This window comes from Arachis stenosperma, chromosome 1 (genome assembly GCF_014773155.1).
Source record: "Arachis stenosperma cultivar V10309 chromosome 1, arast.V10309.gnm1.PFL2, whole genome shotgun sequence".
Lineage (NCBI taxonomy): Eukaryota > Viridiplantae > Streptophyta > Magnoliopsida > Fabales > Fabaceae > Arachis > Arachis stenosperma.
Genome location: NC_080377.1, coordinates 58,561,332 through 58,585,843, shown reverse-complemented (window position 1 = coordinate 58,585,843; position 24,512 = coordinate 58,561,332). Strand labels below are relative to the sequence as shown.

General features: G+C 32.9%; 1 protein-coding gene across 1 annotated transcript; it reads right to left on the bottom strand.

The window, feature by feature from the left end:
- Positions 1-647: 647 nt before the first annotated feature.
- Positions 648-22,792, bottom strand: LOC130943239 (methylsterol monooxygenase 1-1-like). The gene is made up of 5 exons (XM_057871064.1): positions 22,258-22,792; positions 2,022-2,347; positions 1,243-1,390; positions 1,109-1,141; positions 648-995 (listed from the first exon to the last, which is right to left on the bottom strand). The coding sequence occupies exons 1-5, from the start codon at positions 22,588-22,590 to the stop codon at positions 963-965; spliced, it is 873 nt and encodes a 290-aa protein (XP_057727047.1). The 5' UTR covers positions 22,591-22,792; the 3' UTR covers positions 648-962.
- Between the last annotated feature and the right edge of the window lie 1,720 nt (positions 22,793-24,512).

Sequence of the window (24,512 nt, the reverse complement as noted above, 5' to 3'; positions counted from 1 at the left end):
AGCCTTATGATAACCCGAGCTTTACTCCAAGAGGGTGTCCAATTGCGTAGAGCTTTGACCAAGAAACAGGGGGGAGTGTACCTGCAAAGGCACTCCGAAACTTAAGTTAGTATTGAGAATTCAATGTCTTCAGGATAGAAGATCATACCTTTTATAGGTGATAGTGTGTAAATCGGTTATGTTCCTGCTTTATTGCTTGTATTAAAGAGCAATAATAAGGGTTTGTACGTTTCACTCTTGTGAAGCAGTCCGTTAAACTGATTTGTAACGTTAGTTTTTAATAAATGACATTGATTGTTGATTAGTAACTGCAACGCTGATTAATAACGTAAATTGCCGAGTAATGACTAAAATGCCGACTTATAACGCCAAATATCTGGGTAATAGATGTGAATAATGGCGAGTTATGAGTGATAAAGCCGATTTATGACATAGGATTTGTAATGGCCGGACCACAATCTATCATTTAAGGATCAAAAAGAAATATTTTCACACGAAGACAATTATAAAATCTTCATTGTAGTATCTACTAAAAAAAATTTACTATACAAGTGTAACCTACTCAAAAGTATATAACCTATCATACTTGTCACCAGCATATTGGCTGATCAACTTACTTTACAATAAAATAAAAAAGCTTTACTCAATTGAAGAATTCACCTTCACACATACGGCATCAGCAAATTTTTGAATTACATTCCGGGGGAGGAATTCCCCTTTCATGTTTTAACATTTTCCAATCTAAACCCAAAAGATTACAATAAAAGAAATTCCTCTCCCACCCCTTTCCTAACACAAATTCACAATTTGTGAAGGGCATCTCTCTAACCTCCACCCTTAAGCTTGAGGTCTATTGTACCACCATTGTTGCCAAATATATATCTCCACATACTTGAAATCTTTAGTTTTCGAAAGTCAAAACATGTTACACTCCCTAACCACAGGATGATGTATTCTCCGTTTTAGTCGGATTTCTTGTATGATCCTTCCTTCAACTGAATCAATTCACAAAGCAAAAATTAGGTGAAAGGGAAAAAATTGTTATTCTTTGCAGAAGCTACAAGATGCAATTAACTTCTTAAATATCATCAAAGCTTTAAAATTATACCTTCTTCTGCATTTTCTTCTGATAACGATAACCCTGTAGCATAAAGAAAACAAAAATTTTGCAGATCAATTTCACATGTGGAAAAGACAAGCAGATATGTTTGTAGGATAAAATATTTCAAATCATGATATAACCTTGTCAGTTCCATAAATAAAATCACAGTATGTGAAAACTGAAGCGAAATTGCTGTGACTTTGTCCTCCAACATAATGATGGTAATCATGATGATCAGCACCACCATAAAATGGAATGAGTTTTGTGATCGCCCAAGGAAACTCATACCTACAAATAAAGCAATAAGGTTGGTGTATGTCTTAGTGACAACACATTTAGGGCATGAAAGAGGAATTGAAGCGTAAAAAAGCGGGAGGATTGGATTATATTGCCTTTTATCAATAATTTCAAATTATTTTATTTAATTTAATATTTATAATTTCGTATACGTAGTATTATAATTATATATTTATTATATTTAATATTATATATTTATTTTAATAGTGATTAATTTAATATAAATAAAAATAAAAAATAAAAACAAATTATAGCTATCTTTGGTTTTGAAATTTTGATTTCCAAATATTTTCAATTAAGAAAGTATTGGCCAACACTTTTATTAAAATTTGGCCAACACTTAACTAGCAAAAAAAAAGGGAGTGGTCACACACCATTGTATATAATCTCACACTATTAAAAATATTAATAATAATTAATTGATGGCTACAAATTATAAAAATTGCTGATCCTAACACTCCGCTTTTCAATTAATAAATACGTCATCGCATCAAAATTTATAAAATTCATTTTATAGTGAAAAAAGCGGCAACAAAAATTCATCAAAAAATAGAAGTAACAAAGAAAAGCGAATGATAACCAAAAAAAAAAAAAAAAACAAGAGAGCAGGGTTTAAGTTTACCCTTTGTGTGTGTCAATAGCTTCAAGTTGGCGCAATGCTATCCACAACCAGAAGGTGATCAAGTGACAAGGGACAATTGCCGGACCAAGAAATGTCGGAACTCCAAGGAGAAGGATCTCCACCCAATGTGCATACGGTGCAGCGTAGCCGATCGGAGCCTCGTACTCATGGTGCACCCTGTGAATGTTCTCGTAACCCCACCTATTCACGTGTAGGAACCTGTGCAACCAATAGTTCGTGTAGTCCTCTATTAAGAAATACACCACCAATTGCGCCACCACCTCCCACACAGATGGCAATGGCAGCTCCATCCTGATGCCAACAAACTGTATAAAGACCAAAACCACAATGATCAAGGATTACGTAAGCTGTTTAACCCTATACTATATAAATAAGAGCAATTTTACGTGATTAATAAAATTTAATAATTTTTGTTTGTATTTATTCAATACTTTATAGTACTAAATTTTAAATCGTAAATACAAAATCTTAAATTCTAGGCAAATGATTTATTTAAACAAATTGGAGATCAAAATTATACAAATGTAATATTCCTAAACTATTGACATCTCGATCTTAACCCTAATCTATATAAATCTATATAGTCTACAGGATTTTAAAAAATTACATATAAAATCCTATGCCCAGGTGTGAATTATGTGTATTTTTTTTTATTAAAGCTAAAACTACCTTATCCTATCGCGAATTACGTGAAAGCTTTGAAACCATATAAACCATCTTATTCTGTTGCGGATTACAAGGATGAAAAAGTGGGCATCATCCACTGTGAGCCGCCACAATTTTTGAAGGAATCAGTGTGCTAAACCGCCGTGCACAGTCGTAGTTTATGAAGGGGTAAACTTCCAAAGGCTATCGCAGTTTTTGCTTTGTAGCGTTATAAATCCGCGATGACAAGCTATTGATTATTCATTTGAGTGATTTAGAAGATTTGTGTTTGAGAAATTTCTATATCAGAATCACGCAAACATCATATTCGAATAGTTCAACAGAAATATAGTTGGAGTTTAGTTGTATTAGGATGGTTGTATAGATGCATGTATCAGACAGCCAACAAAAATATCACCAACCTAGCTGAACCACTTCAGCTATTATATTCTTGGATATTTTAGTAGTTTCCTACACTGAGGTTGCATGAATTCAACATGTTTACTTTTCTATTGGCATCTAGGTATCGTTGAGTATTTTTTAAATACAACACAGGCATCTCAATTTTTACTATTCAAATCAACCACAAAAAATAGAATTGCAACTAACACTGTGGCAGGTGCAACCACAAGCATCGAACTCAAAACTTTCCTAAAGAGATTCAGAATTGATATCCTAAAACTGGCAATAACATCCTCCAACTTCGCAGTTAACTCATGTGTTCTCACTTTTAGAAAATTTTTTCGATAACAGAACCAACATATTTTCATCAGATCCTATCACAAATTTATCATATTTCACACCAGTTGACACAACAACAATCAAAATCTTGTAACTTCTTCACCTGCTTAATTCCATACATCCTAAACTTTTGCAATATTCAGGTTTGTACATCTAAAAAACTATTTGATGATTGAATAAAGATACTTAAAAATTCTTTGTCAGTAAATTTGACATCTTTTTTGTTTATTTTTTTTCTGTGTAGTAGTGCAAAAATGCTAAGGAATTCTCTTCGCCAGACATTATATATTTGCGACTCTACTTCACAATCACATTTAATTGGTATTTATAGTAGGAAAATATAGGCCATAAAAAATTATCCTAACGCATCTCTTCGTAACCCACTATAGCTACTCACAGATTTGCTTACCTACTATGTGTATAATCCGTTTTAAGCTAATTCAATCAAAATCCACGACTGGGTATAGGATTTTACAGGAAAATTCTTAAAACCCTATAGCCTATAGCGTTTATATAGATTAAGGGTAGGATCGAATTATAAACAATTTAAGAATATTGTATTTATGTAATTTTGATCTCCAATTGTTTTAAATATGTGCTTTGCCTTTCATTTCTAATAATATAAAAATAAAATATTAGCTAATATTAATAAAAATATTAGTTCCTAATCTTTTTTAGAAATAATATATATCTAAACTATTAGTAGAAAAGTCTCTTGAATGGAACAACAAAATTCAATTAATTGTATTAAAATTATATATATATATATATATATATATATATATATATATATATATATATATATATATATACTGGGCTAAATTTTATACATTGAAATGTGTTTTTTATTGCTTCTTTTGTCTACTGGAAGATAAGAAAAATTGACCCTTGAAGGTGGAATAACATTGCATTTACATTAGTCTCTATTCCAGGTATTACAAACGAACACAAAGCTTCAAGAAGAAGAAAAAATAGGAGAATGAATTAGCATTATATAAAAGAGGAAGTGTTAAACACGCGAAATTCATAAATAATTAATCAATAAATTAATTTTTAATTAAAAAATTAAATTTTATAGTTTAATGAAGTAGAAATAATTAAAATACGAATTTTGATGCTAATTTTAAAGATTTTGACTTAAAATTAGGCCGTCAGGCCAAACGACTGAATTGCATTCAAACCGGGACCAAAGCCCAACATACAAATTAAGCTTTCAGCATCTTTCCCTTTTTCATGAGGGTTTCACGTTCCAGGAAAGGGAGAGAGCGCATGAAACATGAACCCTAACCTCTTCCAAGAATTCAAATTCCCAAAACTTTCAATCCGAAATTCCGATTGACAAGCTATTAGCGACCACGTATTTTTTTCGGAATTCTCTTCAATTCTATCAGAACAAAGTGGTTAGGAATTTACATTTCTCACCCAGTTCCTCCCCTCATCAGTTTTGTGTGTTTTGAGTCTGGGTATTAAGGAATTGAATGATTTTGATTGATTGTGTATATGGTATGTGATGTGTGATTCAATTTTCTAACGGTTTGCTATTGGAGTTGATTGGTTGAACTGGCTATAACTTATGACTTTTAATTGATTATGCTAAAGTTGGATTAAATTGTGATTTACTAGAGTGGTGGTATAAACTTTGGATTTTATTGATTTTTTGTGGGTTGAGTTATTGTGGTTGTAATTTTGAATTGTTGGGAATGATTTTAGATATGAAAAATGAATTGTTTTGATTTTGAAATGGTTAGACATCAAAATGATTTGATAGTTGAAAAATCTAAATTTATGTTTTATTGAGAAATGATTTGGTTTTGAATCCATTGGAAAGGTTGAGAATGGTTAGGTTGGGACCGAAAAGGGTGGCAGAACCCGAGTTTTAGAAGAAATGCTGCCCAATTTTTTATAAAATTGGAGATTTCGTTTGAAGTGCTTCTTAGAACTCTTCTTTTTAAGAATTTTACAATTTGATTTTGAGTTATTCAGAAAAGGATTACGTTTTGAATTTTACTTTATTTAGAAAAGAATGAATTGGGGTTGAAGAAGTGCGAAAGTGATGATTTGTAAATGAATGAGACATGTGACCTTGGGTAAAAGGCAATGGCGTTGTCCACTTGCTCCGGGAAAGAGATTAGGAAGAAAAATAATGAAACTAATTTTGATTATGAAATTGAATGAATATGATGAATGAGACATCGTTGAGGATGATTGATTACAAGTGTGTTTGTATTTTTTTTTTTCTTTGGTTGTAAGTGTGACAGGGCACCTATTCCCTCTAATGGTAATAGGGCACATAATCCCTCTAATGGTGACAGGACACGTATTCCCTCTAATGGTATTAATGTGCAACAGAGAGATAGTATCCGGGTTAGTTACCAAACATGTCGGGTATGGCTATATAACCGACAAATGAGCTTATTACCCGTAAGGCAGGCATACATCATATACATATGTGTATTTTGTTTGATTGTGTATTAATTGGGCTTGCCTATGTAATTATTATGCTTACCTATTATATTGGCTACCTGCTGTATCTGTATCCTACTTATGTTTGCTTTGTTTGTATTGCTTGTTTGTACACCAGTGTTTTTGAGGGTTGGAGGAAGTAGAAAGTGAAGGGTTAAGTTAGAAATTGACTCCGGACTTGAGAACTTTAGACAGTTACCTACTTTCTAGTTTAGTTTATTTTTCTTAAGTTTAATTATGGGTGTCGGAGTACTAGAATTGCTTCTGGCTTTCTCGGGACGTTTTATATTAACTATGTAGGCACCTTTGCCATGCTGACAACCTTCTGTTCTTATTCCGTACATATTGTTGCTTTTCATATGTAGGTTAGGAGGCACCTCACTGAGCATTCTGAAGACTCTGTAGAAGCGAAGAACTCTGGAGAGTTAGGGTTGTATTTTATTTATGTTTATATATATATACACATTCTCCATCTTGTATTTTATGCTTGTTCCTCTTAGAGGTGGATTTGGAGAAACATGATTTATATTTATCTGTTGGTTTATTTTTGGTATATATATATATATATATATATATATATATATATATATTCTAGCCGACCTTTGCTTTGTAGGTCGAGTCGGAGCTTGTTATCTGTATTTTAGAATTTTGATCCATATGTATATGTTTTAAACCTTCCTTTCAAAACTTTCTTATCCATGTATGTGTAACTTTCGTGAGTGGTGCGTTTTTTGTTTTGTTTTTTATTAACTTCTCTTTCAAGACTCCTAGTTACAACTTCCTTTAATTATATTACATTACTATTTTTATTTTTAGAGGTTATAACGCCTCGCCACCTCTGGTTTATAGGAAGGATCAAATTGGGTCAAAATTCTAATATGGTCACATCAGTTAGTCATTACAGCATCCAGCATGGTAACGGAGTGCTACATCATCGTTGCGATTACTGACTCATTATCGTAAATGGATCAATGACCACAATGGTCTCCAGATTTCGATCTATAGACTACTATAATGAAATTGGAATATGAAGGACCAAATTAGGTAATGATGTGAATTTCAGGACCAATATAAAATTTTACTTAAAGTTTAATGGAGAATAATATCTGCAAGGACTAGATTGGGAGCACAATTCTTCCTAGACATGTTGGGAATTTGAATGAAAATACCTACCCAATCTTCCAAAATTTTCAAAATATATAAAATGTCTAAATTATCTTTAGAATATAGTTTTTAATTTAGGTTATTATTATTATTATTATTATTATTATTATTATTATTATTATTATTATTATTATAATAGTAACTATGTAAGTATTGTTAAAATTAATGTCATATTTTTACATTTTAAAAACACTTTTTTTACCAACATCTTTTAAAAAACTTTCTTAAATAATAAAAAAAATATTATTTTAAATTTAGCAATACTTTTGAAAACACCATAACCACCCCTATATAGACATATATAGTGTCACTTTTTTATTTATTAAATATGCATAAAAATAATAAAATTAGAATCAGTGGAAATAGCAAGTAGCTTATAAGTTAAATAAGAAATCTTACATTCAAAACTTGAAACTAGTAAAAAAAAATTTTTATGGATTACACATAATAAATGGTATTTTCACCGCAATAAATCTACTCAAAGTCATCGGATTTATCATTGTATTATTTCCCTTGCAATTATTGTTGGAATTTTTATAGGAATTTTTAACGGTAACACAAAAAATGAACAATCTGCAATATTTAGCGTCGGATAATAAAATCTTATGGTAAATTTGATGGTATATTTGGCGCAAAATATGTTTAAAAATGGTGTCAATGTTTTAGTTAGATATTCTGACGGGACTGTCATACTAAAAAAATTCTTTTAGTAAAACTAATATCATGAGATTAGATCTGACGCAAATCTAAATACAATCTTTTAGTTATTTTTTGAAAATTTACTTACATCATTTTTCAACGAAAAAACTGACGGTAAACTTATCCTAAATTTACAGTCACGATCCCCTCTCCTTCATTTCAGTTTGTCATCCTCTTTCCTCAAATACCTTAACCACATCTCTCTCTCTCTCTCTCTCTCTAGCACTGCTGCAGTCTACTCCTCTACATGTTGTCTCCGCCATTGCATGTCTTTCCTTTGACTCCCCCTCCTCATCTCTGCCAGTGCATTCCTATCCCTTTTTCTCTCTCTAAAATTTGTCTCTCTCTACCTCCGTGAAACCTATATAGATGAATCTTCTCTTCTTCTCCATCTTTTGATTATATGCATTCTTAATTATTTTAGGTTAATTTTAATTTACTTTCTAAAATTTAGGTTTCAATTAGGTTAATTTAGGGTAAAATTGTATGAATTTAGTTTTTAATTTAGGTTTATTTAGGTTCATTAGGATAATTTTTAATTTTGATATTAGGTTAATTAAAGTTAATAAGGTTAACTAAATTAACTTAGTTTTGAAATTAGATTAATTTAGGTCAATAAAATTCATTAGGTTATTTAGGTTCATTTAATCTTAAAATTAGGTTCATATGGTTAATTAGGTTAATTTAGGTCAAGAAGCTTAATTAAGCTATTTTGGTTAATTTAGGTTTGAAATTAAGTTAATTTAAGTTAATTAAGTTCTAATAACTTGGGGCAATTATAACATGTAGTATAACCCAATATTTGATCATCAGAATTAAATGCCTTATCCTTAAAGCACTTTTTACTTAACAAATTGGAGATAAATTATTATATGTATATCATAATATTTTAATTTTTTATTATTTATTTATATTTTAGATTAAGCATTGTGGTTACATTGCTAAATAATAAATTGTTGTTGCTTAATTGAATAGGTATTATAATTGTGATGTTTTCTTTAACTTCGAATGGAATTAAGTTCTTGGTTTGATAAAGTATGCAGCTACTTATTTGTTGCTCGAAGTTGAGATTAGGTTTTCTATAATCATATATAAGTGTTGTACTTTATGTTAGATTTAATTTTTTAGGATATATTTGTGGAATAGAAGTGAGAGAAGGATGTTTAATGGCTCTTTATCGACCCTTTGTTTGTTTAATTGGCATCTAAAAGATATTGATTTTGATAAAATGATACTTAAAAGATGATAATGATAAAAATAATTCCAAAAAATAAAGTAATTATTTAAATCAGTTTTTAAAATCGGTCACTTTATCCCCCAAGAATTTAAATACACAAAATAGTTCTCAATATTTATTTTTGTTGGACAATACAGTCCTCTTCTGTTAATCATTGACAATAACTGCTAACGTGGAACGTTAATTCGCACACATAAACGTTAAGTATGTAAATTAGACAAATCAATACCTAAGGTGAAGTATAACACAGACCTCGAATAATTTAAATAAGACCTCAAAATAGTTTCTAAAAAATTTTTAAAATTCCAAAGTAATCTCTTTGAATTATTTATATATAATTATTTCTAAATTAATAAATTTTAATTTCTAAAATTTTTTATCTAAATATCTCAAATTTGATCATTTATAATACAAATTTGTTTATGTATTTTTTAAATAAATTATAAATTAATTTTAAAAGATACTATTTTTCAAAACAAATTAAATAATTTAAAATAAATGAATACATATTCATTTTTGATCATACATGATATTGATTTAATTTAATTTGTAGGTATCATATTCTACGATCATTTTTTAATGAAGAAGAGAATGAAATATTTTTGTTTGAAGAGATGAGATAAGTCCAATTTAACATAAAGTTTTTCACATAAACAATTAAAAATATTTATGCAAATACTTATAAATACAACACTTTGAAACTTACATGCAATGCGAACCAAGTAACCTCTGAAGTCTAATTTTCTAGTTTTGGTCAACCATAAGGTTAACGTGGATCATTTACAAAATCTAAATGTAAAGCTCCTAATACTTTGCAATACTTGAAGAAGGAATGTCTTGACAAATTCAAGTGTTCTGTTCAGGTTTCTTAGAAAGTTTTGGAATTCACAGGTGGTAATGTTATATAAAACAGGCTTGTAGTTGAAGCTATTTGTGCTACCATAGTTAGCAATTATGCCAATTTTTTTAACTTAGGAATTTTTTTTAAGTTTATTTTGAAAAAAATAAACATATTTGAAATGACTATTTTTGAATTTTAAAATTTTTCCAAGAATTATTTTAGAGTGTTTTAAACTCTTCGAAGACTGTTTTATACTTCATCCTGGGATGGATTTATCCGGTTTAAACATGTGGACGCTTAACAACCACATGTGTGAGTTAACGTTCCATGTCAGGTATCACCGATAGTGACTAATGGAGAAGAATTATATTCTCTAATGGAAAGTCAACATTAAGGAGTGTTTTGTGTATTTTAATTTGAAACCTAGGGACTAAAATATCAAATTTTAAAAATCTCATGGACTGATTTAGATAATTACTCCAAAAAAAATATATTTTGTTTAATAAAATGATCCAAAGGTTTTGTCAATAGTTAATTTATCTGGTGAACAGTTAAATTTTAATGAAGTTACTAATATACCCTCTAGCATCATCATCATCGTTACTACCATGATGTCCCCATCCTATTCCATTTTTTTACCCCATCCCATTCTTTCGTCGTTATCCTAATCTGCCACTCTGCCTTAGCCACTACCATCACCACCCCTACCCTTACTAGAATCATCAACATCATCATCACCACCATCACAGCTACCCTTACTAGAATCATCAACATCATCATCACCACTATCACTCCTAACTTAATCATTTCATCATTCCTTTGTCCCATCCCATTCTTCTTCCACCACCTCATCCCATCACCCTTACCCACTAGCATCTCACCAATAACTCCACCCTACCTCATTCCTTTAACCCATCCAATCCCTTTGCTCCTACCCTATCCTGTTATCACTCATTCACTCACTCACTGGTATCATCATCATTGCTCCTTACTTGTTGTCATTACCCTTCACCCGTTACCACCACCCAAATTTTTACTGCGAAATGTTCAATCCTAACTCCTTTATCATCGCCATACACTTAAAATTATTATTAACAACAATGATAGATCAAAAAATATAAACGATAAATAAGAAATAAATTGAAAGTTTGAGAGAGAAAGAATGATGAAGGTGGTATGGATAGATAAATGTCATGAAAGAGCTAGAGAAAGGAAGAGAAGGAAGATGATGATAATAATTACAATAAGGTTGAGACAATGGAGATTAAGGTTGTGGTGATAGTAGAAGTAGAGATGGAAGTGATGATAAGGTTGAGTTATTGGGGATAAGGTATGGTGATAGGGACTTGGGATAGGGCTAAGGTGATGAAAGGTAACGGGAATAATGGTAAATAATGGTGGAGAGAGAGAGAGAGAGAGAAAAAGATTAAATTAGTAATTTTATAAGGGAAAAGAAGGATAAATTAGTACTGGGTCATTTTGTCATTACTATATTTTGGGTATAATTATGTCAAAATCGAAATTTTTGGGGTGGCAAAATGCTATATACGCGTTACAATATTTTATAATGTACCAAGAATTAACACTTTTGATCGTTATTTAGTTTTCTATCCCTATAGCAGCAACTCTGGCAGGGACGATGCTAACGACTATATGGATCCATAGGACCTTTTTGTTTTATTGTTTAGTGCATCTTTTGTTCCAGTTGACATTTTTTCATTTTGTACGCTTTATTTTAAATTATTGAAACTTTTATTTGTATTATTGATATTATAATTTATTAATTTAACAAAAAATACTATTGAGCTTTTGTTTTATTTAATTGTTATTTAGAAATATATTCTCGTTATAGGATTATGAATTTATATTATATTTTTAAATTTTTAAAAATTTTAAAAAATAATTTTATATTACCGTCAAATTTACTATTCAACTAATTCAATGGTAACAATTTTTATTTATTTTAAATAATAATTGTCATCCATGAATTGTTGTTGAATTTATAGCAGAAAAAATCCGACGATTGTGATAACATAAATTCATAAAAAATTCATCAATTTTGCATTGGAGTTATCCAACGGTAATTTAACAGTGTTATTGTTAGAATTGAAAAATATGATGATAATATGTTTCCATCTAAATTTTCTTTGGAAATAGATAAAATCTAACGGTAAATTTAACAGAATATTATTTTTTATCATATTAGTATGTAAAATCAATCTGACAACAATGGACAATTTTCTTGTAGTGTTTAAAAAAGAAAGTTATGTGTCTACTCTTTCTATATCTTTGTTACATATACTATTATATCCTATGATTCACTCTTTTACATATGAAATGTGTGTAAAAATAAGAAAAGTAAACTTAGTTAAAATAGTAAATGATTTATAACTTAGTTAGAAGGTCTTAGGTAAATATCTTGAAAATAATATAAAAAATTTTAATTAAAGATTATATATAATGAATGATATTTTAAGAAAAAAAAAGTTATGTAATAACCTTTCTCTGTGTGTGTTAAGACTTAAATTATCAAAAATAATATTAAACTTTAATTAATTTGTTGCATTTGGACAAGATATATTTATATATCATATTAATGAATTGTACTGTTTTAGAATTTTTAAAAAATCATCTTTGTTAAAAATATCTGTGCAAATACAGAAACTAAAAATTTCCATAGAAATTTATGGAGATGCGAGAAATTGAGATGGAATATAATATTCTCCTATAAAATGGAAATTGAAGTGAAGGCGAAAAAATTGAGGTTTAAGAAAGCATAAGTGTTTCGAGAATCGAATTCAACTAGCTGATTTCGATTGAGTTAACCGAGAATTAGCCACCAAAGCGATCCAGTTCAAAGTGAAAAAGGTCAGCAATGAACTGGTCTGAAAAGGAGAAATTCGTTAAACAATCGGTTAACAAGTAAAATCGGTCTGATTTTTAACAGTTAACTGGTTTAAAATAATAAAATACACACAAAAAATTTTTTTTAAAGGAATTATATATTTTACACATAAATTTATTATTTTATTATATGTAGTTTAATCCTACTTGAACTTCAGTTGAACGAACCTTTGAACCTCTATCTCTATTGGTTTGATCATCGATTCGATTTTGAAAACCTTGGAAAGGAGGCATCTCCCACCAAGATTCTGAAAATCAGTTTGAATCGGTTGGTTGAACCCGTCAAATAGGGAACCCATGGACTGTCTATCTCAGTTAGCTAGAAGAACCGCTGGAATTGAATACCGTCTCATAACAGAAAAATCAGCCAAAAATCAATCAGTCGAACATAACCGGGACCTTTTGTGTTTTATTAAATCTCCAAAAATGTGTTGGAAAGTGAAAAGAAAAATAAAAAATAAAGAGAAAATTGAATCTAAATATCTCAACACAGTAAGGGGTAGAACGAGAGGTCAGGTCAAGAATCCTAGAGTTTGGAATCGAAAAGAGCATGGACGATTAGAGAACGAGTCCTTCACAATTTTTGTGAATAATCTCACAGAAGATATATCAAAAAGAGAATTATTTCAGTTGTTTAGTTGGACTGGACGTATAAATGATATATACTTATTAAGAAAACAAAAATGGTAGTATATACATTTTTACGTCCATACGGTACACTACGAAAGGAGGGGCCTTGAAGGCTATAACAGAGATGAATCGTATGAGACTGAGAGGTAAGGTTGTCTTCATGGGGGAAGCTAAATACAAGAGAATATCCAATGTGAAGGACAAGAACAAGATATAGTCGCGAGGTGACAATTGAACGGCTATGGCTAGTCAGCTGTCACAGAAAAGAGAAGAGACCCAGAAAATCTCAGCTATCTGCACTAAAGATTTGATGAAGGAGAAAATGGTCCAAGATTCAGATAGGAATGGATGGACGAAGAAGGTAAAAGTGGTTGTGGTGAAAGAAAACTTGGACTGGTTGTAGAAAAGCCTAGTAGGTGGAACGACGACGGCTATTTACTTTAGGTCATTGAAGGAATTGGTTGGGAAGAAATTTTCTCAAGTTATTCAGGTTCAGTTGCGTAAAATGGGAGCATATAAAGCTTTGTTGACCTTTGACAGTCTGTAGAATGCTGAAGAGACTTACACGTTCAAAATGAATAGCTTACTACAGTTGTTTCATAGTGTATGGAGGTAGGACGAGTCGGAGAGAAGTGAAACTCGAAGAGTGTGGTTAGAATGATTTAGGGTTCCGTTACATGCATGATTTGTGGTTACTTTCAGGATAATAGGAAGCCAATGGAATGAGATGGTTGGGTGTGATAAAGTGACGGGATCGTACATCTCCTTTAGTGCTAGCCATGAGCAAATTGATACCTGTGTGATGGATGGATGTGATCAATGAATGGGTCCATACCAAAATAGACACAAGTGGCTTCGACATTTTAATAAAAGAGGTGGAAGTGAAACATATGGAGTGAATTGTAATTTGAAAAATGTGGGGGATGATACTATAATATGTGAACACCATAAGAACATATCTACAAGGGGTTGTGATGATGTAGCTCTATGGTCAAAAAGGCCAACACATTCGACAGACTATAAAGACCAGGAATCGGAAGTGGTAATGGAGGTGTTGCGGGAGGAGGTTGAATAAGAGGCTAGATTGGTAAATTCAGAAATAATTTTGAATGAGTGGATTTATGAATATTTAAGTTTCAATCAAAAGAAATTGGTAACGTATCAATCAAATTATGGTGATATTGAAGGCATGGCAGATTTTGTGGGATATGAAGTGAGTAATAAAGTGGATTTTGAGCTTACTATTCTCTAGGATTATTATTGTAAATCTAATGGGCTGGATAGGGAGGATATAAGGAATAAAATGTATGAACTTAATGTAAAGCCCACCAATGGAATTAGATGCTGTAAGAATGTTTTGAGCCATGAGGGCCCAAGCTCCATAGCCACTAAGCAGGTTGGCGTTGCGGATGCTTGTCCTAGACCGGGTTTGAAGCGAGTGGGTTGGGCTTGTAAGGTCCAGCTGAGAAGAAGTAGGACTGCCTCTGATACCACAACGCCTAAGGACTCTTATGACTTGGGGGCACTGGCTCAACTTTGGGAGAAGCAAAAACACGACCTGGAGAAGAATGTATAACGGTCGATGGTAAAGAACCTTCGCAGCGGCTATTTGACAAGTTGGGGGTGGTGGTTCGGCAAAGGGTGTAGGAGCAAATCGGAGTGGATGAGGCAGAATTGACCACGGTGGTGAGGGAATGTTGACACGGCAATTGCTCCAGCTAGAAGCAGGTCCACATTCCTTTGTTGGTGTGTTAGAGTAGGTCGATGATGGCGGGGATAAGGAGGTTGGAAGCTGGAGACGTGCGCTGGAGGCCGAGGGTTGCAGAATAGTAAAACATGATGGAAGGGCTCATTGGCTACAAGGGGATGAGGGTGGGGAAGATGAGGCTAACGACGGACACGGTAATGGTGATGATTCTAAACACAGTAGCAGAGTTAATCAAGAAATTATTTATACAGGCCTGGGAATTAAAGCAATTAGGGATAGAAATTTACTGATGCTTAATGATTGAGATGGCTACGGTGATGACGAGGACATTTTAGGGGAAACAACACATGCATACGATGATGAGGCTAGTGACAATGAGTGTTCAAGGTTGGATGAGCAACCGATAGAAAATAAAAGGACCTGGGATTTAGCAAGAGAGTTAGGAGCAGTGCTATATAATGAAGAAGATGGCATTATAGCTATTCTCCAACAACAAAATGAAGAAATTGTTCAGAACGGAAGATTGACAAAACAGAAGGCAAAAGTTAGACGGAGTAGGCCCAAAACTCATAAAAAGGTCTACAATAATTTTTAAAATGATTTTTAGTTCTTGAAATGTTAGGGGGTTGATGGGTGACAGAAAGCTGAGGATGGTAAAAGACCTGAAGAGGAAATATAGATTGAACATGTTAGGTTTGGTGGAGACTAAAAAGCAGATAGTGACTAAGTTTGATGTTTTAAAAATTTGGGAGAATGGCTGTGCAGGGTGGGACTATGTTATGTCTGATGGTGCATCTAGTGGGTTGTTGTTAATATGGGATGATGAGTCTTTTAAAATGCAAAATTGTTATAAAGGTGAGTGATGGTTGTGTGTTGAAGGGGTATTGTTAAAGAATAACTTTAATTGTGCTTTTATTTTGGTTTATGGTACACATGTTAGAGATGAGAAGCTTGTTGTGTGGGAGGAGTTGAGTTATATAGCTGGTTTATGTCATGCTCCCTATTGTTTCATGGGAGACTTTAATGAGATTGTATAGGTGGAAGAAAGACAAGGCACTGATAGCTTATCCTTGTCGGTGGAAGATTTCAAGAATTGGATACACGACATGGGTTTGGTGGACGTGCCAATTATTGACTGCAAATTTACATGGTTCAGAGGTCGATCTTGTAGTCCTATTGATAGGGCTCCGGTTAGCTTGGAATGGCTCGAAGAGTTTCCAAGGATTTACTTATAAGTTGGTCCAAGGGGTTTGTCAGATTAGTGTCCTGTTATAGTGGAAGATAAGAGGCCTAGAGACGAACCAAGGCCGTTCTGAAGTCTTGACTCGTAGTTTACACATGAAGGTTTCTTGAGGATGGTCAAGGAGGAATGGAGAGGACTAAAAGAGGTGCAATTCACAGATAAATTGAAGGCTTTGATAGTTTCTCTGGAAAAATGGCATAAAGACAACTTTGGTGGCATGGACAAGAAAATTATGAAGTTTGAGAAAGAGATTAAGAAGATTGATGACATGGTGGGTGATGAGATTTATTATGGAACGGTGGAGGTAAGAAGGAGGACGCTTGTTGTTTGCTATGAGAAATTGTATGTGAGGAAAGAACTACATTGGAAGTAGATGTCGCGCTCCAGACATGAGAGCGACATAGATAAAAACACGAGGTGCTTCCACAACTTAGCTTCTGCGAGAAGGAGAAACAATAGGATTGATGCGCTGGTTATTAATGGAAGGTTGATAAGGAATCAAGCTAGGATTAAGATTGCGATTAGGGACCTTTATAAGGACTTATATCGTTAGGAGGAGTCTCCTTTGGTGGGGTTCAAAGACGATCTGGTGGAAATGATCGGTGAAGAGGATGCTTTGGCTTTGGAGTTGCAACTGACTCCTAAAGAGGTTAGAGAGGTAGTGTGGGATTGTTAATCATCTAAGGCTCCAGTATTGGGCTTTTTCATGCCTTCTAGGCTACTAGCGGATGCTAATGTCACTTGGGTGGCGTTGGCACCAAAGTTTACAGGTGCAAAGGAAATCAAAGACCTTAGACCGATTAGCATGGTGGGGTGTGTGTATAAAGTCATTTCGAAGACGCTGGTTAGAAGAATGCGAGCAGTAATGCCAGGGCTAGTAAGTGAGACACATAGTGCTTTTGTTTCAGGGAAGAAGATTCATGATATGGGTCTTATTACGTACGAAACTATTTAGTGGATTAAATTGAGAAAGAAGGAAGCAGTGATCATAAAGTTAGACTTCTAGGAAGCATATGATAGAGTCAAGTGGAGATTTGTGGATCTTGTGTTACAAAAGATGAGTTTTAGACGAAGATAGAGGGGGTGGGTTATGGAGTGTGTCAGTATGTGTTCTATGTCAGTATTGATAAACAGTTTGCCATCTAAGCTGTTTAAGATGGAAAGGGGCCTGCGACAAGGTGATCCACTTTCTCCATTTTTGTTTGTACTTGTCGTCGATGTTCTACATAGGATGTTTGGGGAGGTGGTTAGAAACGGTTGCATATCTCCGCTACTGGTTGGTAGAGATCATACTGAGTTGTCGCATCTTCAGTTTGAGGATGATACTATTTTGTTCTGCCCTCCAGAGGAAGAGACCATTAAGAATTACAGAAGGATTGTTCATTGTTTTGAATTGATGTCGGAGTTAAGTATTAATTTTGATAAATAAGCTTGATTCCAATTAATTGTGACAAGCAGTGGGTACTACGTATGTGTAGCATGCTGGGCTATAAGGAAGCCTCTCTTCCAGTTAAATACCTGGGAATCTTGTTAGGAACTAACCCGAGATTAGTTAAGACTTGGGAGCCAATTATAGACAAAGTGGAGGGAAAGCTTAGCATCTGGAATGCCATGGTTCTCAATAAAGCCGAAAGTTGGTGCTCATCAAATCTATTTGAATAGTCTCCCTGTATATTATTTGAGTTTATATAAGATGGCAAAGGCTATTGTAGAGAAACTGATTTTCTTGCAGAGAAGATTTTTATGCAGTAAAGAGGATGGAAGGAAATGTATGGCCTTGGTTAGATGGAAGGTGGTGCAAGCTCCCGAAAAGTTTGGTGGTTGGGTGTTGGGGATGTCATGGTACGTAACATAGCTCTTCTATTTAAGTGGTGGTGGCATTTTTCAAAGGAGGAGTGTCCATTGTAGAAGAAGGTGATTTGCTCTTGTAATAACCTGAACGCAAATGTGTTACTGTCCTCCCAGGTATTACCTGTCCGGGAGGCTCATAGAAGGATATTTGTCAGATACAATTCAAGGATCAACAAGTAAGACAGAAGATAATTACTGGGTTGTCTATAGAGGTGGGTAATGGAAGAGGGACTTGATTTTGGGTGGATGTCTGGCTACGTGGTGGTTCTCTGAAAGATTAGTTTTCGAGGCTTTTCTCAGTTTCAAACCAAAGAAGATCCGTTATAGGGGATTGCGGGTTTTGGGATGGGTTAGAGTATATATGATATTTCTAATGGAGGTGAGAGCTATTCCAATGGGAGTTGGATATAGTGAACCAGTTGATGAAACATTAAGGCTGCTCAAACTTGCATATGATAGAGAGGATAGCGTTGTGTGAAAATTTGATAAACAAGGTGTATTTTCTACTAACTCTTTTGTGCAATTGTTGTAGGCAAAAATAATTCTAGAGGATATAACAAGTTACAGCTTTACTAGGACAATTTGAAAAGGTCTAGTTCCACCAAAAGTTGAGCTATTTGTCTGGTTCGCTTAACTGGCAGGGTCAATACGAAAGAGAGACTGAGTCGGTTTGGGGTTGTTAACCAGGAAGATGTTGTATGCATGTTATGTAACAAAGGTGTTGAATATGGTCCCTACTTGTTTCTTAGTTGTGATTTTTCTTGGCAGGTTCGGTGTGCATGGATATCATTTATTGGAAGGTAATGGTCGTGCCCAGGGACATTAAAAGAACATTTTCAAAGTTAGACTGAGATATCAATTAACAAGGAGGAGCGCAAGAGATGGATAGTGTATTTTTGTGCGATTATCTAAAACATTTGGTTGGAAAGGAATAGAAGGATTTTTTAGAATAAAGAAAAAGGGGTTGATGAGATTATCAACCTATCTTTTCTGAACTATAAGGAGTGGCTAGATGTAAATCTTTTAATTGTTGATGACAATACCAAAAATGACAAAGAAATAACTATTAGTATTCTTTGTGTTGGTTATTTTATTTATTTGTTATAGATTGCTTCTATTTATTATCTTCTTATGTTCCATTTTTTTGTGTTGAACTTCTTTTCTTTCAAAAAAAATTTCTCAGCACATTTCATCTTCCTTTTCATTCTTTAACTTCCAAAACTAGAACTCGAGAAACTAGAATATCTAACTTTGGAAGAAAGTGGTTTCACTTATCATCTTTGTTTTCTTATTGATTGGCTTGTACTCGCGTATGTTTTTTGTTTTTTTGTTTTTTTTTTTCCTTCTATCAATCATTTTGTTCACCTTCCATCTTCGTTGCAACTTGCAAAAAATCCTACGAGAAAGGTGGTTATGTGGCACTTGAAGAAAGAGAAGAAGCATGTTATTATTTTAGCATTGGGACAACTTTTTTTTTTTAATTAGAATTCAAAGTTTAAGATTTACATAATTAGAATTCAAAGTTTAAGATTTACAATTTAGTGGTAAATTTATTTTATTAAACATTTTATCACTTTGTTTTTTTAAGACAAAATAAAAAATATTATTTTAAACATCAATATCGAGGAACCAATATATATTCCTTGCCAAAAAAATAACTTTAAAAAATAAAAAATTATTAATTATATAATATTATATTATTAATTGTTATGTATTCTCCAAAAATTATTATTATTATTATTATTATTATTATTATTATTATTATTATTATTATTATTATTATTATTATTTGTAATAATATTTTTTTGACGGAATACTTGTAATGATATTAATATTCATTAAAAAGTATTATTTTTTATTATTATTCTTTGTTTAATTTATTCTATAATTGGAATATAAATATTAAATATATTATTTATTTTAGTATAATTTAGTTAAACTCCAATTAAATAAATTGAATATCTAAATCTCTTAATCGGTTGTTTCAATGGTTTAATATTCAATCTAATTTTCAAAACCTTGTTTACATGGGATTATGAGAGCTTTTTTACTATTTAGTATTGTACTTTTAATTAGTGTATTTTTAAGAGTTATATTAAAATATATTTAATTTTTCATATGTTTATTCATAATTTTCTATATTATTTTATTAAAATGTAATTATTTCGATAATTATGATTACATCAGTTAAATTTCTAAATCAATAAATTAATAATTAAAGCAGTTCAAAAACCTATTCAATTATCTATTTGATTTTCAAAACCTAGTCCTCCCTTTCTTTTCACCCATGGTCCTAAAAATTATATCGGACCAACTGAAAATTGGCTCTCTTTGTAGTTTGGCTCAACATTTAAAACCATCGATTAACTGAGACCAGTTCAATTCTCTTGAAACGGCGCCGTTTTGCGCTTTAAAAAAAAAAAAAAGAAAGCCTTTTTCTTTCCCTCGAGCAGGGTAGTAATGTAGGTTCAACTTCTCCCCCACCGCCGCAAGGCTCTCACTTAGCGCCGCCATCCTTTGCGCTTATACACCACCATGTCTTCATCCGATCGTCCGCGGCTTCGCGCTTTGTCCTCATTCAATAATCGGTGCGTCTTCCTTGAGCTTGTCGTTAGTCACTGGTGTTCATCTGGTCAGCCACTCTTCTGCCGCCATCCGTCGTTCTCAGGCACAACCGTCCTGGTCTGGAAGTCGTGGTCGAAGTCTCCATCCGCTCTCATTCACCAAGCGCAACTTCTTCCTCAAGTTCTTGTCTGCCGTCCGCTCTTCGTTTCCTCAGCCACGCTTCTGTTGTCGCCCGTCGTACTTCTTGTCGCATAGTCTCCGTCTCCGCCGTGATTCTGCTCCTCTGCTCTTGATCACTTGGTTCTTCGTTTTTTTTGTTCAAAAATCACTTTGAATGATTATTGATTAATTCTGCCCATTGTTGTTGTGCTCATTCTTTTCTGCTCACTGCTAGTGCTCGTTCTTCTTTTTTCTTTTCGTTCAGAAACCACTTTAAATGATTATTGATTAGCTTTGTTTACTGCTGCTGTGTTCGTTCTTCTCTGCTCGTTGCTAGTACTCTGTTTTTATTACTGTTGTGCTTTTTTTGTGTGTGCTGTGTTGTGCCTTTTTTTTTTCAAAACCTTGTTAAAATTATGATAGTGTATAACTTAGTTAAAATAGGGTGTTAATCTTTAATGAAAGCGATATGCTGACCATATCATTGGATTTGGGTTTGGGTTTGGGAGATGCAGCAGAGACTTGTTTCCCCATATTTTTGCGAAAGCGACTACTCACATACATCATAGAGATGATAACTTACCACCTTCACGCACTTACGCTCCCAAAATAATGAGAATTTTTTTCCCACAATAGATATTAAAAGTACGATATGAGGTGACTAGAGGAGGGGAAAGAGATATGATGCACTTTGAGCTCAAATGAGACATGTAAAGCACTGACTTGTGAATTTATCCTAATATATAAAAAATGGAATTAAAAATCTAATTTCATTTTAAAATAAAGAATGATTAGTGTGTGCATAGGGAAGTATGTGTATATAAGAAAATCGTGACATTACTATATTTTGTTAAGATATTAAAAAATATAGCATAATTAGTATTTCCTATTTATTAATAAATTTATATAATTATTCTCTATTTTATACTAATATGTCAATAATCTAATAAAATAATCATACTTTTATTTTTTTAAAAAAATATGCAATGCAATATAACTGTAAATTTAGTATTACTATAGTTATAATTTTATTTTAAAAATTACTTGCATATTTATTATATCTAAAGTAGATATACGGAAATATAAATACTTTTTTTGTTAATAATATGTATCTAGAATAGATATATATGGAAATATAAATACAAGTTTTTGATGCTTTTGCTTTAGAATAAGATATGAGTTTATATATAAGTAGAAAGTCTTTATAAGTGATATTTTTCTAACAAATTTTAAGGATATAAATTTTATTTTAATCAACATTCAGTTTATAAAATATACGATGAACAGAGTTAAGAGTGTGAACTATTATTGTAAAGAAAGAAAAAACGAAAAGAAAAACTATTAGGATAATAAGCAATTTGGTACCTTGATGAACAAAGGGTAAGAGATGAATTGGAGAGGACCGACGATGCAAAAGAACAAGAACATGACATCCTTGTAGCACCTGAACATCTCTTTGAAGGACAAGCGAACCTTGGGTTGGATCTTGTGGGAGTCAAAGGGGTTGAGGCGCTTCAGCTCAATGAGCACCACAGGCAGCGGTGAAAGTGAGTACACGCAGAACAGCAGCGCGATGGTGTGGCAATACACCATCAAGTCCGGCATCTTGCCGGTGTAGTTGAACCACAATGTCTCCGCCGCTGTGAGGTTGCGACCTATCGCAACCTCTGCCTCCGAGAGGGTTGCATAGGGCAACATCGTGGCGGTGGAGGCTATCGGAGATCGAGAACGAGGATAAGTGTATAGTGTGTATTGATGTGGAGGAAAGGGTTATCGTACACTTGACACACAGACAGAGAAAATTGATTAATAAATGGATAAATATAGCAAGAGACGTAACAAGAGGAGGAGGGAACGGGAGGAGACTCTCATGAAGGGTTCATTTTTGTGCTGTTCTGGCCAAAAGTAATGGTCTTGGTTGTCTTTGGTTGTTTGGTTCGTGTTTTTTGGTAGGTCAATTTTATCGTACGATATATATTTATTTTCGTACGGTCAATACAGATATGGATTTTATTTGCACTTACATGCGCATGCGTATCGATCCTTCTAGTTCTAGAACGATGGTTTATGGGATTGTTTCGCTTGATTCTCGATAATTTCAACGCGGGTGTCGATTCACATTTAGCTTGTATAAAAAATCTCAATTAGGAAAGCAGATATCATTTTTCTAAAAAAGAAATTTGATCCGGAACTTATTAAGAATCCAAAACTAGCTTTTGCAACTAAACGAAGAAAAGTTACTTGTGAAGGGATTACAGAAATAAATAAACAATTGTGATAAATAATGTTGGTTGTAATGAAACATGTAACTGCAATGTTTATAACAAAAGGACTCTGCTTAAAAATAATTAATAACTATGAACGAGAAGTTAAAATAAATAATAAAAGAAAACTAGAAGAACATAAATGGACTAAAGAAACAAGGAAATAAATGCATTTAAATTTGACTTCAAACACTCACATACACTCTGATCTTTTGGGCATTAGTGTGACTTGGAATTTTTGTTAGTGTTTCAGTATAATTTTGAAGTGCTTCAAATTGAAGTCCCTTAATCCTCTTTGACTTCACTTATTTATAAACAACAATGCTGGGCTACTACTATAAGAAAATCAGCTTTTTGTATGTCATGTTTTTAAAGCGTGCCAAAAAATGCAAAAAAGTGTGTCGATAACTTTTCGTCACGTTTTTTGAGTTATTGGCACACTTTTAAAAAGAGTACATCTGTGAGTGTGATGGTTGTTCTATCAGTACGCTTTTGTCAATATACTAGTACGCGTTCTTTTTTGCCATGCTTTCATCTATTACCACACTTAAAAACGTGGCCGTATGTACTCCTATAGCTATGCTTTAAAATCGTACCAAAAAGTGTACATATAGCCACATTTTTGAAGCTTGCCCAGAAGGTTGGTTTTGGATACACTTCAAAAGCATGCTGATAGAGAAAGATATGATTACGCTTTTTAAGCGTGCCAATAAGATGATATATAGCTACATTTAGTAAGCGTGGCTATTGATGACTACAAGGAGATATGGCTACGCTTATAAAACGTGCCAATAACTACATAAACCCTTCACTAGGCCACACCATACTACTTTCAACATTGTGGAAGCCAGCATAATCAACATTAAATAACTAATCATTATGCAAAAACTAAATCATGTTATTAAAATAAATTTGATATAAAAATACAAACATAAACTAGCATAGGAAAATTAAAAAAATAAAAAGAAAAAGAATAACAAATTCAGTACAAAGTCATCACTTTACAAAGCAAAATTTACAACATCTAAAACACACTATTCACCTGAGCGTATAGCTTCATCTAAGACTTTATGATTCCATATCTAACAGAATATTTGAAGTGGTTATTATATTCACCATCTGTCAATATCACAATCCACAAATGGCTCTCTTCGTTCCCATAAAACTCGGGAAAAAATTCAACTAATCTATATAAAGAAATCCAAAAACAAATAAAGATACATTTTGGAGACTGTTGAGGAGCATCTTTTGTTCTTGTTTTGATCCTGCCACAGCTGCGGTTGCTGCTGCTGTTATTGCAGTTGCTGCTGGTGTCATTGTAGCCGCTGCTACACTCATTTTCACACCATCTGCGGC